We start from the raw sequence: 20,217 nt of genomic DNA, 5'->3' as shown, positions 1-20,217 counted from the left end.
AAGACCTCATCAGGCTTTGCTCCTTTTATTTGTTTAAACTTAAATTGTTCAATATGACCAAAAATAAGTTGAAAAACGATTTTAAAGCATTTTTATATTAAAAATTTTTCTAAATTAAAAAAGTTGAAAATGATTAAAAAAAGAATAAAATTAAAAGAAAAATTTTAAAAATTTACTGCATAATACCTTTTATTCTCTTTCTTCTTTTATTTCTAACAATTTGATGGGCTATGCTTTCTGTAGGAACTCCTTCAGTTACATCTGCTTGCATTTTTGCAAAACTTATAAACACCTAAAAGGGGAAAAATCTTCTGAATAAAATGTATTAAAACATATGAAATAAAAATGTTGTACAACCTTACATTAGTTTAGATATAAAATTATAGTTCAAATTTAACAGAGAACTGCTTTGCATTTCCATCCCATCTTTACCTTTCTAATGTTCACAATACAGAATAATATGTAGTTTTATTTAGAGTTATGAAAATCTATACTATTCGCCATTTATAACAGATCAGATTATTTGTGTGGGGATAAAAAATGAAGTTAAATGATAATGCTTCGATTTGGATGTCATTTGTAGAAGGACCAAAAATAATTAAAAAAGTTTTTATGAATTTAAAAAGCACAAAGAAAACAAAGAGTAAGCGATGCAAGGATATATATAATTGTGATTACATGCTTCAACAGGAAGCAGTAACTATTTATTTATAATTTGGAATATATATATTTTAGTATGGTAAATATTATATCAGTTATTAAAATTTAAATATTTCATGCAGAGAAAAATATTTATAGCATGTTAGATGACCTTTCAGATATTCTGTGAAAGATGTATAAATTAAACAAATACATAGACAATATCTGAGCAATACTTCCTGTAGCCAAGATATAAGCAGAATTACCAGTATGAAAAATTAATATATTATTCAATGCAAGCATTAGGAATTTAAAAAAATATTTTATATTATTACTAATATGCATTTATAGTGCTTTCACTCCTTAATTTTCAGAAAAATTTTGCCTACCTAAGTGGTTTCACAAATTTATATATTTCCTGCCATTTATACTGCTTTTCTTCTGATCTCTTGAAAATTGCAAAAGCTAGGCAATATTCTTAGTATACATACTTTTCAAATGTTTTCAGTTTAAATCATATATTTCGATAATATCGTAGAACATAAATAGCAATATGGATTACACAGATGAATTATGGACTCAAAAAGTCTTATGCACAGCAGTCTATTGCTCATTAGAAGTAACTAAATATGTTCTTAGTACTGATAGAAATATTATGCGAAAAAGTGAATTGCGATTATTATAATCTGTCGAAAGAGATAAAGAATTTTACATTAAAATCCATGCAATTTTATTAATACTTTGTTTTGTATTTTAAAATTAGAAAATGCACAAAATACACAATTTTTGCACAAATACTGAAATTATCAAACAAATAATTTACTGAAATTATCATCAAACAATTCTCCAAGGGAAATAGGCATTAAAATTAGATATGATGTAAACATATACATCTTATCTAAATTTATACTCAACAAATATAATCAACATATACATTATATTTTATGGTTAATTTTTTGAAAAATGCCTTTTTATTTTGCCAATCAAAACATTTTTTCTTCTTATATTTAAAACTGGAGTATACAAGGTAAAAATTTTCTTAGATGTATGAACATTGAATTAGGCATAGAATCAGAAAACGATTTAATGCCAGTATTTATAATTCCACATGAAATCACATTGATTTGAATGCAGCCAGCTAACCTGATCAAGTGTTGTCTGTGAGACAGAGTAATCTTCTATACTCAGGCTGTTTCTTGCCTGCTCCAGCTCCTGGAACACATATGCTAAGGAGAGAGATGGAGCAAGCTGATACTCCATCTGGTTGAGGTGGTGTTCTTGGAGTGAGGCCGAAGACCCGAATGTGCCTTCAATGAATCTTTGCACCTTCTCCATGGCTTCAAGAGCATTTGCTACTCTCAGGGTCAATGTATATCCATTGCCATATCTGAAGAAGCAAGTTTAACTTTAAACTATAGTTTATCTGAGAAAGAATTGACAGATTGATAAAAAAAAAAAAAAAAAAAAAAATTCTGATGTATCATTATGTATCAATTTTTAAATTTTTCATTATTTACTTGATTTTACTTAAATTACTAGAAATTTTACTTTTATTGTTACGCAGGAAATATAATTGATTCAAATCAAAAGTTTAAAAAGATAAATTCTTGATGCATCATTAATTCAGACAAAAAATAGAATCAATATTTGATCTACAGCCTCAGAGATATTAAATTAGTATTTTAGATACACCATATATAAATTTTGGAGCTTTTTCTAAATCTAAATTATGGGAAGTGGCTTAATATACATATCTGATCACACAAAAGCACAAGCAATAAATCATTCAATCATTGTCAAATATAGCACTTTCTATTTCTATAGTATATATTTCTGAAGTTTAAGAGAAAAAAATAATTTTAAATAAAATAAGTTATTATGATTATTATTTTGTAAAAAATGAGTTATATTTATTTTCGAATTCTGTAACTTCTACATTTTGCATTTACGCAGAAAGGCTGAGCAGCCCTGCTTTTAGAATTTTCCAAAAACATAATCCATATAAGAAATAATCTTTCTGTTCCTCTTTCAAACAAAAGCAAAATGCTTAGAAAATAAGACTACCACAAATACAACTGACCATATACAATGCAGCAAATAAATGGGAAAAAATGTACTACTTTCAAATAAGGTTACCTAAAAATTATTGCAGTCTGGCATTTTACTTTACAGTGACTTGACTTACAAATATTGCACCCGCTTTACCTGCTCGGTGATATTTCTTCCTCATGGCAACATGTTTTAAAATTACAAGATTTTTCTTACAAAAAAATTATTACAGTTTATATATAAATTCTGAATTTCAGGAAAATTTTTGAAGAGAAAATGCATTCTGAGTTTATACATAGATTGGCTTATATTCGGAAATATATGATAAAAATTAAAAATAATATGAAATATATATATAAATGTTATATGTATATAATGATTATAGCTATATGACCAAATTAATACATACAGTGGTGTGCAAAACTTGAACAACAATGTAAATTTTAAGCAGGTAGCCATGAAATTGCAGAAAAGGGGTTACTGTAATCAGTACAATGAACACACAATTCAGTAGAAAGGTGGCGCATATGCAAATGTTCAGGAATAAAACATCTCAGGCGATGTAAGTGTACGCAAAACGCATACAGGCGGGGCGCGCAGCTTAAAACTACAAGGAAAGGAAGGACGGCTGTGCAATTAAGGACATTCGCTGCAAGTGCAAGTGAGTTTTTTCGTGAAATATGGCTAGAAGAAATCACCTGGACGACTTCACACGTGGACGAATGATCGGAAAGCCGAAGGAAGGGCGCAGTTTGACCAGTGTAACTGAAGAGTTCGGAATCAACAAAAGTGTCGTTTCGCATGCTTGCATAGCTTTCCAAACCGTAGGTAGGTTGGAAAAGGTTGTTAGAAAGTTTGGTGGTGTCCGCTCTAGGAAAGCAACTGTAGTGGATGACCGATATATCGTCCTGCAGGCGAAAAGAGCCCGATACCAATCAGCAACTGTGTACAGCAACAGGGCGACAAGTGTCACGATTTACTGTGGTCAGACGCCTTTACACAGGTGGCCTATTCACCCATCGTCCTGAACGCTGCATCCCTTTGAATGTTTTGCCATCGGTGGCAACATTTAGAGAGGTGTAAGGAGCACAAAAACTTGGACATCTCATCAATGGAGACGTGTCCTCTTTTCGGATGAGAGTCGTTTCAGTGCCACTTGCGAATCTCAACGTCAGTTGATTTAGAGAGAGGTCGGGGCATGGTTTCAGCCCAGTAACATCACGGAAAGAGACAGCTATGGTGGTCCTGGAGTTGTCGTCGGGAAGGCATTACGCTGAACAGGCGGACTGAGCTCCACGTTTTCGGCAGAGGTTCCGTAACCGGAGACGCTATTGTAAGGAAGTTATTCTTCCCTATATACGTCTGTATCGAGGTGCTAATGGACAAACTTCTTTTCTATGGATGACAATGCACGGACACACTGACTGCTGATGTTCAGAAGCTACTGGAAGATGAAAATATCAGTCGAATGAATTGACCAGCATTCTCTCCTGATTAAAATCCCATAGAACATGTGTGGGATGCTTTGGGGAGACGTCATGCGACATGATTGCATCCTCTGGGGAACATCCAACAACTGAAACAGATGCTGATTGAGGAATGGGCACTCTTACCTCAAGAACTGTTGGACAATCTGGTGTTGAGTATGGCGAGACAACCATTGCAGAAAGGGGAGCGCATATCCTATACTAAGGAACATCTGCTTGTTGTTCTTCCTCTTGGGCAGGCAATTATGCGTAGCAATACTATGAATTCAATAAAGCCTTTTTTTGTTTGATTCCATATTATATACATTGTATTCATTTTTGCGCAACTATGCTTTCGTCATCGTTTAAGTACAAAATGCTATCTCTCATTTTTGAATTTCATGCCTCTCAGATGATTTTTCGTGGAGTTATGGAAAAAAAAGCACCCATAGCTTAAATTTTGCACACCAGTGAAGAATAGTTAAAATCGAACACAGAATATACAAACTTCTGAAAATGATAAATAGCTCAAGACTAAATGTATTATGTAGGATTGGAAACATCATTATCACATGATAACATGCAGAAAGAAAACAAATCACAGTCAATTAATGTTGCAGATGTCAAAAAATGCAGCCAATTAAATAGTAAACCGAAAAAGGTTATATTAATATTTCGGCAAATGATTTTGAACACTATCTACTGAATGGTGAAAGCCTTTGATTTAATGCAGCTTTGTTAATTTCAAGGTATCTGTCAATAATCTACCACATTTGGAAGTTTGTATGCCTTGTATAGAAACATAATCATAACACAATGTATCAAATAATACAAATACTTGGGTTATTTCTAGAGGAATAATATACAATATTTTTTTTTAAAAATAAGCATCTAAATAATACAAAGTTTTGTGATGCATGTGACAAAAATCAATAGACAAAATTCCAAAATCTTTGTAATTCAACAAGTTTACATACAAGTTGAAATTTGTTTTCATGGAAAAATTGCCAAGCAAATCTTTCTAGAGCTGTAGTAGATAACTGTTTTAAAAATTTAACTCGTCTCTCGTTTTTTTTTCACAAGATAATTGCTCTTTAGAATGAATGACTATTCGGTCTTTAAAACAAATAACAAAATAATGGCAAGGTAAAGGCTAATGTTTTAAAATAATATAAAAAAATTTTCAAATAAAAAATTCAGTACCTTTAATAATATTTTTAGTAACATATATATATTAATGCATTGAATAAATACAATTTAATACATTATTACCCCCCCCTGCCCAAATTTAAGTTCTGTAAGGAACCGAATGACTACCATATCCACACCCTTACAATTGTTTCACATTAGAATATGTATCAACCTCTGTAAGAAATAAAGTTGTCATACAAATCCGTCAAAAATAGGAAATAAAATCGATATACAATACTTACTTATTTTTTAAATGTTGTATGCTACCTAAGCAGTGGAATTGTCCATTTACCATAATTGCTAATCTAGTACACAGCGCTTCACATTCTTCCATACTGGAAAAAGAAGAGGGCATTATATAATATAAATACCTTTTGTCATGAGATATATTTTATATGAAACTGAAAGCTCACCTGTGAGAAGTAAGAATGACTGATCTTCCTTCTTTCACAATGTCTATGATGCAGTTCCACAAAAATCTTCGTGCTTTTGGATCCATGCCTGTGGTAGGTTCATCCTGATTTATAGAAACATAATCCAGGTTAATTTCAAACAGATGTAAAATATTTTAAATTTTACAAGTATTAAAATATTAGTATTAGTTAATAGGATGCATTTGAATTGATGTAATAATCAAATGTTTTTTTTTTAAATTCAAGGTATAGTTCTGTTATATACTTTTTAAATATTCTGACTATCTTTTCTTGCAAAAAAAACAATATTTCTTAAAAAAAAAAAAAAAGAGCCAGTTTGTTTTATTTCAATGTTGTTTATCATAAATCATAAAAAACGATAAAATTCAAAAGAAATTATTACTCCTAAAGATTTTCACATTAAAAATTCCATAAGGGATATTCTATATAGTGAAATAAGAACAAAATGCCAAATGGTAACACCCATTTTCCTTACATCAAAAATAATTCCCAGAAATCAAATTTCATTAGCCTAGGTCTAATCTTTTCCAATTTATGAGTTAACAAAATTTCAATTTTGTAATGTTGAAATAATTTTTTAAATTTTTATTTATATTTTGAAAGATAATATAATCACTGATATCATTTTTCGTAAGATATTAAATATATAATGTATCCCCTATAATTCACATGCATATTTTCATTAAAATAATTTTGGATATGTAATATAACTCTTCAAAATTAGATTTTAGAATGACAATAAAAATTTGGGCATAAAAGGAAGGACAAGACCATTTTATGCTGGAATAAAAAAATCCAGTTCATTCCTGCAAGTATTTTTTCATCACATAAAGTTTTCTGAATTGCCTTTAAAAAGATGCATTTTAATAAATGCTATATTTTTTCCATGTTAGCTTAATTTAATTTAATTCATTTAATTGTGAATTCAATTAAACTGACAAGGAAAAAATATAATAGGTTTCAATATAAATTTTTGATTATTAAGCTAGTTGCTTTTTAAAGACATCATATGGAATAATTGCTCTCATAATTATATATATATAATAAATTTACCTATAATTGTTCACAATATATTTTTTTGTCTATCAGATAAAGCAACTGTTTCAATAACGTTTAGTTATACATCAACTTTAAAGAAAAAAAATTGTAATCATAATTACTATAGCAAAAATTTAGATAAAATAAATAAAACAGATTGTTACTGTGAAAAAGAAAACTTTAAAGATTTTATAGATGTGGATAAAGGTCATATTATTACAGGTAATTTAAAAATTATGGAATCCAGTTCTTTAAGAGAATTAATGGAAAGAGGAACTAAATTTAGATCAAGAGAAAAAATAAACCATAATAAAATATTAATTTCTATTGGTAAAGATTTGGATATTTTTATTGCTAAATTATCTAGAAAATACCATTGGCCTGCGGAAGGTTTCGGAAAATGGAATGTGTAAGAATTTTAGAGAAAATTAAAATGAAAATGAACTAAAAATGAATGAATTTATTTTAGCAAAGCATTAAAAAAGAAATAAAAAATTTGTCATTACAGTAATAGATAAATCAGCAAATAATTTCTGTTTAATTTGTAAATATTATTATAAAAAACTATTAATTAATGAATATAATTCTAACGCCGCAACTTATATTTTAAAGAACACCAGAAAAAAGAAATTAGATAAAAGAATGTTAGCTTCCAAAAAAAAAAAATTGACTTGCTCTATAAATTATCCTAATTTATTAACAACAGTTAAATTTCATAAAAAATCCATTAAAATTCAGATTCATGACTTGTAGCACTGGCAGTTATAATTACTATACGGAAAAACATTTCTTTAAATACTTAAAAATTATCCTGGACAAAATCAATGATGAAGATGTCTTTATAAGTACTGGATTTTCTTAAAGATAACAACATTAATAGACTTAATACATTTGATTTCGGAAATTTATACACCAATCTACCTTATGAAAAATTAATAACTGCCTGCATTTTTATATATGACGAATATTTCAATGAAGATGTTATTCCTAAAAATAACTGGCTAGAATTATGTAATTTTAATATTACTGAAAATTACGTTTTTAATGGAATTAATTTTTATAAACAAGTAAAGGGCATTCCAATGGGAACAGCTTTCTCAAGTGATTTGCCTAATATTTTCCTACATTACTATAAGAAAAAAATAATTAAATATAATTTAATAAAAGGCTGGAGGTATATTGATGACTTACTTTTGATAAACTTAGATAATACCAATATTGTAACTAATTGCTATCCAAAAGATTTAATTCTAACAGAAACAAATAAAAATCAACTTGAGGCTACCTTTTTGGATTTGAAAATCGAAATAGCTAATGATAAAACAATAGTTAGTATCTACGATAAAAGGGACGAATTCAACTTTAAAATAACGAAACTTTGTAATTATCATTCTAATCTAAACTCTAAAATTTTCAAAAATCTAATTTTCTCACAATTTAACAGGATCAAAAGAGTTTCTAATAACAAAATTTCCTATATTGAAGCAACAAATAATGTCATTAAAAAGTTAACTAATAATGAATTTCCCAAAAACTACTGCAATATTAATTTTTTAATTAAAATAGAGATGATTTGGGATTAATCCTTTACCTAAAATAAAAATAGACCTTCCGTTGCGTTTTAAATAACTCAATAGATGTCGCTGAGACCCTCAAATTATTTTTTACTTTTAATGTCGTTAGCTAAGGCAGTTTAGGGCGCGGGAAACATAATGGGAAAGCTTATGTTTAAAAAAAATTTTTTTTTGCCTGCTGCAGGTATGTTTTTTTCTTTTTGTTTCATAATTGGGTTGAATGTTATTATTTGGTAATTTTATGTTATGGTATTTTTGCTTATTAGTGGTCGTATTCTTCTAATTTATTGTTTTGTTTTCATTTCTGTAAAAATTGTATATCTCTTAGGCCTAATTTCAAGGGATTTTCGGGTCACGAGGAATCAATAGTTGGACTGTATTTGCTCACAGAAAAAAATACTTTTTTTTAATCCCTGCCTGAGGGTGACCCTTGAGAAAGTCTTCGGGCCGGATTCTTATTTTATTTAGTTTAATTTTGATACTTTTTTCCTATTAACTTGGTTTTTATAACTATTATCTTGATTCATCTGTGTTTTAGTAGTAGCTGTAGTTGCGCTCTCTAAATACAATGGTGCTTTTTCTGTTCGTTTTTTAGTTTGAATCAGAAATAATTTTTTAGTTGCGATTCCGAAATAATTTAGTTTCGTTTCCAAAATATTTTTAATTTTAGATTGTTTCAATTACCTAATGCTAATATTTTTGGTTACTTTATATATATATATATATATATATATATATATATATATATATATATAGAGAGAGAGAGAGAGAGAGAGAGAGCTGTTATGTAATGAATCAATAGCTTGTCTACATAAAAAAATGCCACAATAACAGAAATTAAAGATATATAGAATAAATGAATACACATTTCAACTGATATTCAGCAGTTTGTGTCCCATGTTTGTAAGTATATATTCTATGCACAAGTCTTCATATAATGAAATCTTCCACAATAATAATAAAAAAAAAAGACTTTGTATATAACACTAAGTTGCCTGTAAAGTGTGGAAGACAATTTATTTGCATTTATCAATAAATGTATTGTAAATAAAATGGTGCCGCATTTCAGAAATACAGGAATAAAGTGCAAAAAGAAAAAAAGCCAATTATTTTCTCTCTCTTTATTGATAAAATATTAATTTTAACATCAAAATTAATATTTCTTTCAAATTTTGATAGTTCCTTTTCTTATAGTTCTTTTTATTAGAAAGTATGTGCCACTAAAAATTTTCGGAATCCTGACTCAGAATTACGTAGCAGTGTATAATCTATTTTGATAATATTCCTACAATCCTTAAAAATAATATCCATTATGAATTTTTATAAAGTTCCTGATACAAAAAAATTCTGATTTATTGGAAAATTTAATTTTAATACTATCCATGGCAACGATTTTCATCTTTTAGCACCATGCAGAAAAAGCAAATACCAACCAAAAACACCACAGAAGGATTTCCAATCAGAGCAATGGCTGTCGACAGTTTTCTTTTATTTCCACCAGAGTAAGTTCCGGCACATCGGTGGCCATGAGGGAGAAGGCCCAGCTTTCTAATGCCCCACGCAGCAACCTGCATGAGAAAAAAGAATTTTTTTTTTTTTTTTTTTTTTTGCAAAACTTATTAATATTTTGTATAACTAAACAAAATTTGAATAATGAATTCTAATTCAACTATATGTACAACTATAAAAGATTTTGAGCTTTTTTGTACCCATCTGTAATTTCTAATTTTCAAATATTTTTACTATGCTAGTTACAATACGTAGTAACGAATTCAATTTCGTAAAACTTTAATAAGATAAAGACAGATATCCCACGATATGCATTTATATTTTGGTATTGACAACCAAATGAATCTCCATGCTAAGTAGGCATTTCATTTTCTTTTCTTTTTTACAGCACAAAGTATTATGAGCTGCTATGCCCCCCCCCACTACTTCAACATCTATTTGTAAAAATAGCCAAGAAAAGGGAAAGTGTACTGAAGAAAAGAGAAGAATTTATCAATAATATATTTAAAAATAATTTAATTTCCTTCTAATTATAATCAACTTATAATCTGTCTTTTTTTAATTTATTCTTCATTTTTAAAGATGCAGTCATTCATATTATCTTAAATAGAATCGCTATTTTTTTTTTTTTTTTTTTTTTTTTTTTTTGTAAAAGAATTGCAAATTTGTAAAGTTTACAAAGAATAATTTTCAATCATTCACTTCACAGAAGAGAGACAACAATGACCTCATTTACAATATTGGAAATCCTACAACAATCGACTTGGGATTTTATATAATTATAGAATAGGAATAAAAATTTTTTAAAAGTGCAAATTTGATATATCAAATAAAAAATTAACTTTGCAAATATCTTTTTCTCCATAGTTTTTATCAGTATGCTGAAATAAAGTAGCAACAAACCTTGCGAACATGTTTTTCTGGTATTCCCCTAAGACGTGCATAAAATTCCAAGTGTTCATAGCCAGTCAGATGCGGATCTAGGGCATCGAACTGAGGACAATACCCAATACTTTGACGAGCATTATCGATGTCGGTTTTGATACTGAAAATATAAATAATAATAATAATAAAAAATTTAAAAAAATTATGAAGAACTCAGATGATCAAATCATATGAAGAACTCAGATCAGAACCTTACTAAAAAAAATTTTTGTGCCATTATGCATCATTTTTATTTATAACTTTCGTATAAGACACATACATAAACAAATTAAGGCAAGAATGAAAACAATTATTTTACTTTCGTAAGCAAATGTAATTGAAAGATGATATTTTACAACAAAATACTACTCTGCCTAATATATAGGAATATAATTCGATAGAATGTAAGGATGTTTAATGGTCAACATGTGGGATTTTCAACACTTTGAAAAATTGTTAGTTTGTACAGATAGTGATATTTAACTTGCCTGTGACCGGCTATATAAGCATTTCCAGATGTAATAGGTATGTTGCCTGTTAACATTTTAAATGTGGTCGTCTTTCCAGCACCATTCATTCCAAGAAGACCAAAGCATTCTCCAGGTTTCACAGCAATGCATAGCTGGTTTACTGCAGGATATTGACCAGGTTTATATACCTAAACGAGACATATGGCCTGATTAGAACAAAACTATAGGCTTCTGGATGTAAGAATTCCAGAATTAAGATAACAAAATAAATAAACCTTTCTAATTTCAATTAAATAAAAGATTTTAGGATTTAATCATTAATTAATCTGAAAAATAAAAACAAATGGGCAGGAATTGCATCTCATTATTCATATATATTTATTATATGTATATTGTTTTCTAGAAAATTAAGAAGATATTCTAAGATACATCAAGTATCTATTTAATTTGAATTCTTTTAAATGTATTTCTTTAAAGTCCATTGATGAATGTTAAGACATTTTAAACAATGTTTTAAAAACAGATTTTAATAATAGCAAAGTGCTTTAAAAATGATTTTAGAAGAATTTTTTTTTTAAAATTCTGTACAAACAATATTTTACTAGGACGCTAATTTTGTTCAATATTTTATGCATCTACTAAAAAAAAGAACAGAACTCTTTTATCAGTGCTTACTTTGGTTAAATTTTCTGTTTTTAAGACAGCATTATCGCAGTGGCCACCAAGGACTTTAGCTCTTTCCATTGCTACATCTTCATCCTCAACTTCTGATAAAGATGGTAAAATGGGATAATTTCTGAAAAAAATTAATAAAATCATAAACTAATCTAAAGAATTTTTTTTTCTAACTCATTGAATGATTCAAATCTAATTCATTAAGAATTTTTACACATAAGGGATATAACAGAAGAAAAGCAACTCATTGAGAAACAAAATAGTATTTTAAATTTGGAGCTGTTTTTACTTCAAATTAAATTTAAAATTAAATTTCAAAAAGCGAATCAATGCAAATTTACTAAAAAATGAGACTGATGTGTGCAGTATTCATTGAATTTAACACAAAAAATTGAACTTTATTTTATCAAAAAATGATAGCAGTTATCCAAATTTTAAACACTAGTATTTGATTTATTTCATTGTAAAATAAGACTTATGTATAAGATAGGCTAACAAATATAGAGGGGCAATACTTACTGTTTTCTGATAAAAAATTTATATTCTATAAGGAGTGTTAAGGAAAAATAGATAATTCCTTGAAGCCCTAAATAAAGAAGATTTCTCCCCAGAAAATTCCAGGATAAAGGATTTCTAAACAATGAAATTCCTAAAAAACAACGACATTAATTTGTATTTTTAAAAAGTAAATATCATTTTACAGAGCAAACAACAAACTTATATATGGTTGGAAAATGTAAAATAATATCACATGATTTATTTAAATAATTACGAACTATAACATTCAATATAACTACTTTTGAGTTCTATATTGAATTTGAAACAATTATTTACAAAATTCCATTTCCATCAAAATTAGTTTTGAAAGAACTGCTTCAAGCAATCACACATTTGAAAAGTTCTGGAAATCTTAGGTATTATGGAGCATATAAATCCATAATAATATTTCAACTGTAATAAATATATCTGACAAAGTGGTAAAAAATTATTTTGAGAATATTACACCCATGGGAAACAAAGATGCTCATTATGTTGAAAAGTATAAAAAAACTGTAATTTTTAATACTCATAAATATTAAAAATATGATAGAAATATTTTTCAGCCTAATGTTAATAAGTAAGAAAAATTAGATGGAATATAAAATTCATTATAAATGCCAGTGACAAATTACACAAAGCAAGAAATTAGATTTCATTTATTTAAACAAAGTGGGAGGAATTTTAGAATAATCAAAATTGTACTAAGAAATTAATACTTTGAACAAAATATGATATATAAACTATTAGTAGTCCATTTTGAAGGAATTATTAACATTTGAATTTTTTTATGTCTCAAGCAATATTTTTTGTAAATTTAACTACAGTGAAGCAAAGCTCTCAGCATTATTTTCAGTCTTTCATGGAATTATATTTAAATTTCCCTCTTATTCTTCTGTATTTTTCAAACATACAATTTCTATGAGTGTTCTTCAATGTATCCCTTCTTTGAATAAGATCTCTATTAAATGAATAACCACTTGCAGCACCATAACAATAAGTTGCCCAAAATTGAAAGAACAGATTATTTATGAAGCCCTATAGTTAAAAAAAATTAAAATAGAGAGAATTTTTATTTTACTCCCTTTTCTATATATATATATATATATATATATATATATATATATATATAAATCTAAAAAGTACAAAAATCAATAAAAGTTATTTTCCTTTGCAGTCAAAGGCATACTATAATTGGAAATCGAGTGTTTTTGAAGTTGTACAATGCATAACATAAAGATATAGTTATGGTCTGATAATATACTTTTAAAGAATTAATGCTTAACTGAATAAAAAACTCACCAAATTTTGCTAGGGTTTCAGAGGCAAGTTGATTAGAATAAAGGTCCATAAGGCCTCGCCCGAGGCAGTAATGAGGGAAAATTAGATAAACTTGCTTCAAAATCCCAGCAATATCTCTCAGTTCCTTAAAATAAATAATAATTATATAAATATAAATAAATAAATAATCATATAATTAAAATAACAAATATATAAATAAAAATAAATAATTAATTATATAAATATAAATAATTATCTTTTTTCACATTTTTTTTTCTATCTAGACTGAAACCTGAAATGAAACTCTAAATATACAAGCAGACATATCAGAATGACTTATACAACACAAGCATTATACTTACTTTATCTGTAAAAAGTTCTAAAATGTAAGTAGACAAAGTAGTCACAATCCCAATGAAGACATTTAAACAAGCTAGTGCAACGAAAGCTGAGCTAGGAACTTTAAAAAGGTATGTGGTTGGGTACATCAAAGGAATACTTGACCATCTGAAAAATTTTATACATATTAAGAAAATACTTGTTTAAATTATAATATATAAATATTTCAGTCTGAATTTTTTCATATAATTATTGTGAAGTACAAATATTACAGCCTAAATTGAAATATATAAATAAAATAGATCAAATGAATCAATTACCCATATAAGAAAAGTAGTAAGGAGAAACCAGCGATGTTGTCTACAGAAACGTAGGCCTTTTCTCCAAACGAGTAGAATATCAATATGCACAGGCAAAATGGTATCATGTAATTCAACTAGAAAACAAAAATATTGAAATCATTAAACAACAACAAAAAAATCATTTAATTGCATGGGGGTGGGGAGAAGGAAAACAAACTTTTTGTGAACAGCTCAATATGTTTTTTTGGGGGGGGGGGGTAACAAATCTTGATGCAAGAATTAGGCACACACTCAAAAAGCAAAATACAAAGAAGAGCAATTCAGGATTTAAAAAAGGACAGTTTCCAAGAATGTAGAATTTTGCCTTATTTTAATATCATTATATTTAGTTGACAGGCATAAAACCAAAAATAACCCCAACAATAATAAAAAGAGCAAATAGAAGGTAAATTTTTAATTTAAATTATACACAAAAAATATATTAAAATAAATATCTTTGGAAAGTATTAATGTCCCTTTAAAAAAAAATACAACTTATAGCAGACTATCTATCAAGAGTGATAAATTAATTTTCTATGATTAATAGTTGCCGAAAATTTAAATTAATTATTTTCTGAAACTTTTTATTAACGGCTTCCTCAGAAAATATATATATAACTTACACTCATTTGAAAGTCTTACACCATTTTGTTCATTGCACTATGCATTTCCTAATTTTCTGTCTACATCTTTACACGTCCAATTATATCAATATTTAGAAATTGATGCAATTTAAAAGAACTTCATTATTGTTTGATTGTGAAGTTATAATTTAGCTGCAAGTATATCAAAGTTTCAAAAACTTCATTGAAATCATGTCTCAAACTGAAATCTATTCAACATGGAAAAATAAGCTGAATCTGATCTTGGTTATCAACAATGGAAAAAAACAGGCAAGATGAAATATTACTACTAAAAATGAAAATGATTTTAATTTCATTTCAGCAATGTAATATCTTATTATAAATCATGCCTAAACTATGTTTTTCAAAAATTAAATAACAATAGAAAAAAAATTAAAAAGGCAAAAAATTAATATCATGTATAAGGTGATTTAAAATCATTTTTATGTCACAATTTTTTTTGTAGGTTATGATATGAAAATGTCACCATTATAGCAAATTTTTAATTAATTAAAATTAAATTTTTCAGTGGTGCACAATTCTTTCTTCAAAGCATCATGGTTAAAAACAGAAGGTCAACACATATATACGTACACGCATCTTTATTATATGAAAGCAAATGTCTCTCATTCATACACGATAAATACCTCTCCTTAACTATAAGTAAATATTTAAATTTTTGCAATTAACCCTTGAATAAATTTGTTAAATGCTATAAAAATTGTGTATTATAAACTAAATCATAAAAAATGACAAGTCAGATTCATTTAGTTTATTTTTTTAGATGAATACTTCCATTTAAATTATTCCATACTGTGGAAGTCTTCATGATTTTAATTCGAAAGATAAAAAAAAGACAATTAGGCCTGAAAAAGCATTTTTAAACTCCAAATAATCACATTACATTTACATTAGGATTTTTAATTCATAATATGATTATAAAATAAATAGATCTGTATATTCCATCTTAATTTTAATATCAAGACATAGAATTTAACTTATAAATAGAATATAACTTTAAATAGAATTAACTTTAAAAAGACAATACTTACGATTTATTTTAGAAAGATAGACATGTTAATTCATTACTACATGAGAACATTTCTTTTGTCCTTTACTTTATCAAAATAATACAAACTGATTATATATATATATAATATAAACATACATTTTTTTAAGTAGTAGCATGGACGAAGAGAGAAAGACACTTTAAAACTTCCGATTTATTCCATCCCAGGAGGCATAAATTATGTACAAGTGAGAAGCAACAAGATACTTCAATCTACAGCACAACACAAGAGCGAAAAGAGACCGAAATATTTTCCACCTAGGATTTTATGCTATGAGATTCTTATAGGGATTTCTTTACACGTTTAGACTTAGGAAAGGAAACTTGGACATCTTTCAAAATAATTTGCAAAGCATGAAAGATTTTTATCCATTCACATGAAGCATGTGAAAGTGCTGCTTAAAACAGTTTTACAGAGCTTGTGTTGCATTAATTATATAAAGAAGTAGGAATTGGATCAGGAAATAAGAGAACATTTTAGAATTAAGTTAATATGGGTAAACTAAGATAAAACTTTGGAAATTAACTAAGATTTAGAGTAAGAGATATCATTACGCTCACACATTCTGAAATTAATTTTGTATAGATAACCTTTAATGTAAAACTGCTTTAAAATTTATTACACTCCAGTATTGAATGCAAATTTTAAAATAATAAGTGTATAGAATTTACCAGATCCCACATAAAAGTTGATATCCAGTAGGTAACAGGTTTCAATCCACTGACAAATTGCAAATGTTTCGATCCAGTTATTTTATCTTCTATGAGAAACATTACAAAACTTGCTGACACAAAAGACATAGCAAATATAAGACATACAGCATGCATCAGCCCTAATCCTTGCCGCTCCCTGAAAAAAATAATATCATAATGCTAAACAAACACAAACTATTTTTTTAAAAATTGAATGGAAACTAAATGTGATTTCAAATATCATCATAAATACTCCAAACCTAACCAAATGTCATCAGTGGTATTATAAAGTACCATTAAGTAAAATATCATTTGCATTGTTATTAGCATTTTTGGTATAATTAAAGGTATTCTTCTTTTATCATAATTATTTCATTATGATTGATACACATTCAAAAATATTCAATATGCAATTTTAAAACACAGGTTAATTAAGAATGATAACTCTTGTGATATTCCTTAATGATTAACCTTAAGGAGTTAATTTGTGGAGCAAGGAGTGGCCGCCAGAATGCCATCTTAGATTAACAACATATGTTTGATGTCATTATTAATAGCCAGTTAAAGGTGATCATCAAATTCATTAGAAACAGTAATGTGTATGAAACAATAGTCAAATGTCTTAGATTCAATTCAGCTATGTTAACAAGCTGTTTTGAAGTAACATGTGAGATATTTCAGAATGGAAGTCATCATTTTAAATCTTAGTCAGATTCAATACTTGTGACTTCAGCAATTTTCAAATTTCCTCTTCCCACAAGAAAATAGTATAAACTAGCCACCTTTGGCAATCAGCCAAATCAATGGTTTGAAAATTTCAATAAGATAATTTATGTAATTTGCTTTTAATAGTGTCTCCAGCAAAGTATTTTTAAAGTTTATATTTTCATGCACACACAATTTGCACTATTTGAAAAGCCTTATAGTGTTCTGTTGATTGTGTTATGCCCACACCTAAATTTGAATTTTAATTCAAATTGGAAATGATTAAATTTTTAAATATATATTACATTTCTTGTTGAATGAAACATTTTTATAAATAATATAAGCATAAAATGTAGAATTGTTCTTTACTGAATTTTTGATGTGCTACAGAATATGTTTCCTTATTTACATTACATCTCAGAGGTTTATTCAATAATTTCTTTTCTTTTCTTTTCTTTTTTTTTTTTTAATTTTTCTCTCTTTCAACAATGCCATATCCAGGTTGCAAATGTTAACAACTTTCATTTTATGGTCATAGATACACAAAAATATGCATTTTGTATGTGTACTTTTCAAGAAGTGATTCATTAGAATACTATCTAACGATAAAATATGCGGTAAATGTACTCACAAAACTTCATCTTGTAGCTGATTCTGAGTGAAGTTCATTGGATGGCTAATGACAGATATGCCATAGTAGCTGCTGTTGGCACCAGGAGGTAAATGCGATCGTAATATCAGATTATTGACAGCATTCATGTAGGCCACTGATGATGCCCAGCCCTTGTTATTGAACCACACCTGAAATGCATATGGAAGCAATTCATAAAGCAAATAATAATGTCAGAAAAGTTTTAGTTTTGAAAAAATGATTCTGAATTTAGAGCCTTCTTCCAGAAGACATCAATTTTGAAAGCTTGTAAACCAAATTCTAATTATTCTAGAAAATTAGAATATCAATCTTTTATGTTACTTACAACTAACTGTTCAGAAAATATTATAATGTGGCAGAACACAGAATGAATTTTGGAAACATTTTTGAATGCTTATATTAGTTTAAATTCTATCAAAGTTGGGCAGAGCTCAATAACATATTTTCTTATCAATATAATGCCTGAAAAAATGTTTCATAGCTTACCTTTATATTGTCAAATACTTCCAAGCTCTTCATTTTGGTCTCTAAATCAATAATTTTATCATGAATTGGCATCAATTGATCCTTGCTTAATACTCTTCCAGCAAATTTTTTCACCATGTAATGTATAAAAGTGAAGTTAAACGAAGCCAGTGGATTTTTCAGTCCAAATGTAAAACCTCCATATCTAAAATTATAAAATAAAGACTAATTAGATATTAGTTAACACATGCAAAGAATATTTATTTGTGTCATATTAATAAAGAGCAATATGCATAATATACAAACTAATAAAATTAAATTTGAAATAATTTTTTAAAAAATGAGAATGTATATTGAATAAAATATAACTAATCCTAATATTTAATCATAAATTATAATCGTAATCCAAATAAATCCTAACAAATATACTTATGGAATAATTTAAAGGATTTTTTAAAAAAATATTTTTCTAAAAAAATTAGAAATGACATGTATATGTTTTGAAAGAAATATTTTATTTTGCTTGTATCTAATACTGTTAAGAATAGCTTTTCCCTTTAACCGTGCTAATTTCAACTTTTTAAAAATCCTTTTAACTTCCAAACTCTTTAAAACAATAAACAAATAAACTTTTCATGCATGCACCAAAGCTTAAAAATGTTTTAATTTGCTTCATTTCTGAAGCAAAAGCTTATTGCAAAAACAGTAAAGTGCCTGGAATAAAAATGATTTATTTTTGTTTTGTTTTGTTGTATTTCAATCTGACTTTGAACTATAGGTATCACATAAATAACTATTAAAACATTTTAAAATACTATATATTTGCTTATTTCAGACTAAATTTTAAGGTTAATTTAATAAAACCAAGCAGAGAGATTTAATTATGTTAACTTTAAAATACCTTATATTAAATTTAAAATAAAATACAGTGCAAAAAATATTTCTAAATCATCTTTTCCTGCACTATAAATTATAGCTAATTATTTCAATCTTGCAATAATTTAAAAATATAATTTGTAACATTTCTCTTCATTAAAAAAATACAAATATGAAGTTAAGAATATAGTGTTTATAATAAATACTCTTTTCAGGATCGAAAAAATTAGTTTTAGTTAACTCAAATGTTTTTGAAATTGCCAAGTTACATATGCTTCAAAGATGAAAAATGTACAGATTCTAAGAAAAGAGGCATGTTCTCTTTAATATCAAATAATCAATAAAAATTTTAGATAGTTTTAAAAAATGAATCATCCAAAGGCACAACAATATGGAGCAAGTGGATGGGGTAGGGTAGAAGGGTTTTCGTTTAGCATTCAGGAGTGCAGCAAAATTAAACAGTGGGGAAGGTGAGGGTCACTACACATTTTACCACTAGACAAGTAAAGCAGCCAGAATATAATACCTTTCTCCAGGTGCCAATTTTTGTTGCTAAATCAGTAGAATCATCAAATTTTGAAACAAGAAATGGCTAACAATTTCTTGATTGCTTTCTTTTATATAATACAATTTACATAACATTTTATTATAAAGAAATATAATTAGA

At 27.5% G+C, this 20,217-nt stretch overlaps 1 protein-coding gene across 7 annotated transcripts in view; it reads right to left on the bottom strand.

Annotated features, from left to right (window-relative positions):
* LOC129976524 (phospholipid-transporting ATPase ABCA1-like) overlaps window positions 1-20,217 on the bottom strand; it is a 184,432-nt gene that overhangs the window by 4,142 nt on the left and 160,073 nt on the right. For all 7 annotated transcript variants that reach the window (XM_056090138.1, XM_056090140.1, XM_056090139.1 and 4 more), the window contains 15 exons: window positions 18,696-18,879; window positions 18,189-18,358; window positions 16,832-17,009; window positions 14,447-14,562; window positions 14,150-14,294; window positions 13,809-13,932; window positions 12,489-12,618; window positions 11,970-12,090; window positions 11,313-11,482; window positions 10,804-10,945; window positions 9,825-9,959; window positions 5,759-5,862; window positions 5,588-5,680; window positions 1,783-2,026; window positions 187-292 (listed from right to left, as the gene is read on the bottom strand). In XM_056090138.1, the coding sequence (XP_055946113.1) occupies window positions 187-292; window positions 1,783-2,026; window positions 5,588-5,680; window positions 5,759-5,862; window positions 9,825-9,959; window positions 10,804-10,945; window positions 11,313-11,482; window positions 11,970-12,090; window positions 12,489-12,618; window positions 13,809-13,932; window positions 14,150-14,294; window positions 14,447-14,562; window positions 16,832-17,009; window positions 18,189-18,358; window positions 18,696-18,879 (2,162 nt within the window). The remainder of the gene's footprint in view (window positions 1-186; window positions 293-1,782; window positions 2,027-5,587; window positions 5,681-5,758; window positions 5,863-9,824; window positions 9,960-10,803; window positions 10,946-11,312; window positions 11,483-11,969; window positions 12,091-12,488; window positions 12,619-13,808; window positions 13,933-14,149; window positions 14,295-14,446; window positions 14,563-16,831; window positions 17,010-18,188; window positions 18,359-18,695; window positions 18,880-20,217) is intronic.

The sequence above is a fragment of the Argiope bruennichi genome, chromosome 7 (assembly GCF_947563725.1).
Source record: "Argiope bruennichi chromosome 7, qqArgBrue1.1, whole genome shotgun sequence".
Classification (NCBI taxonomy): Eukaryota; Metazoa; Arthropoda; class Arachnida; order Araneae; family Araneidae; genus Argiope; species Argiope bruennichi.
Note: the sequence above shows the minus strand (reverse complement) of the source record. Positions and strands in the feature narration are given on the sequence as shown.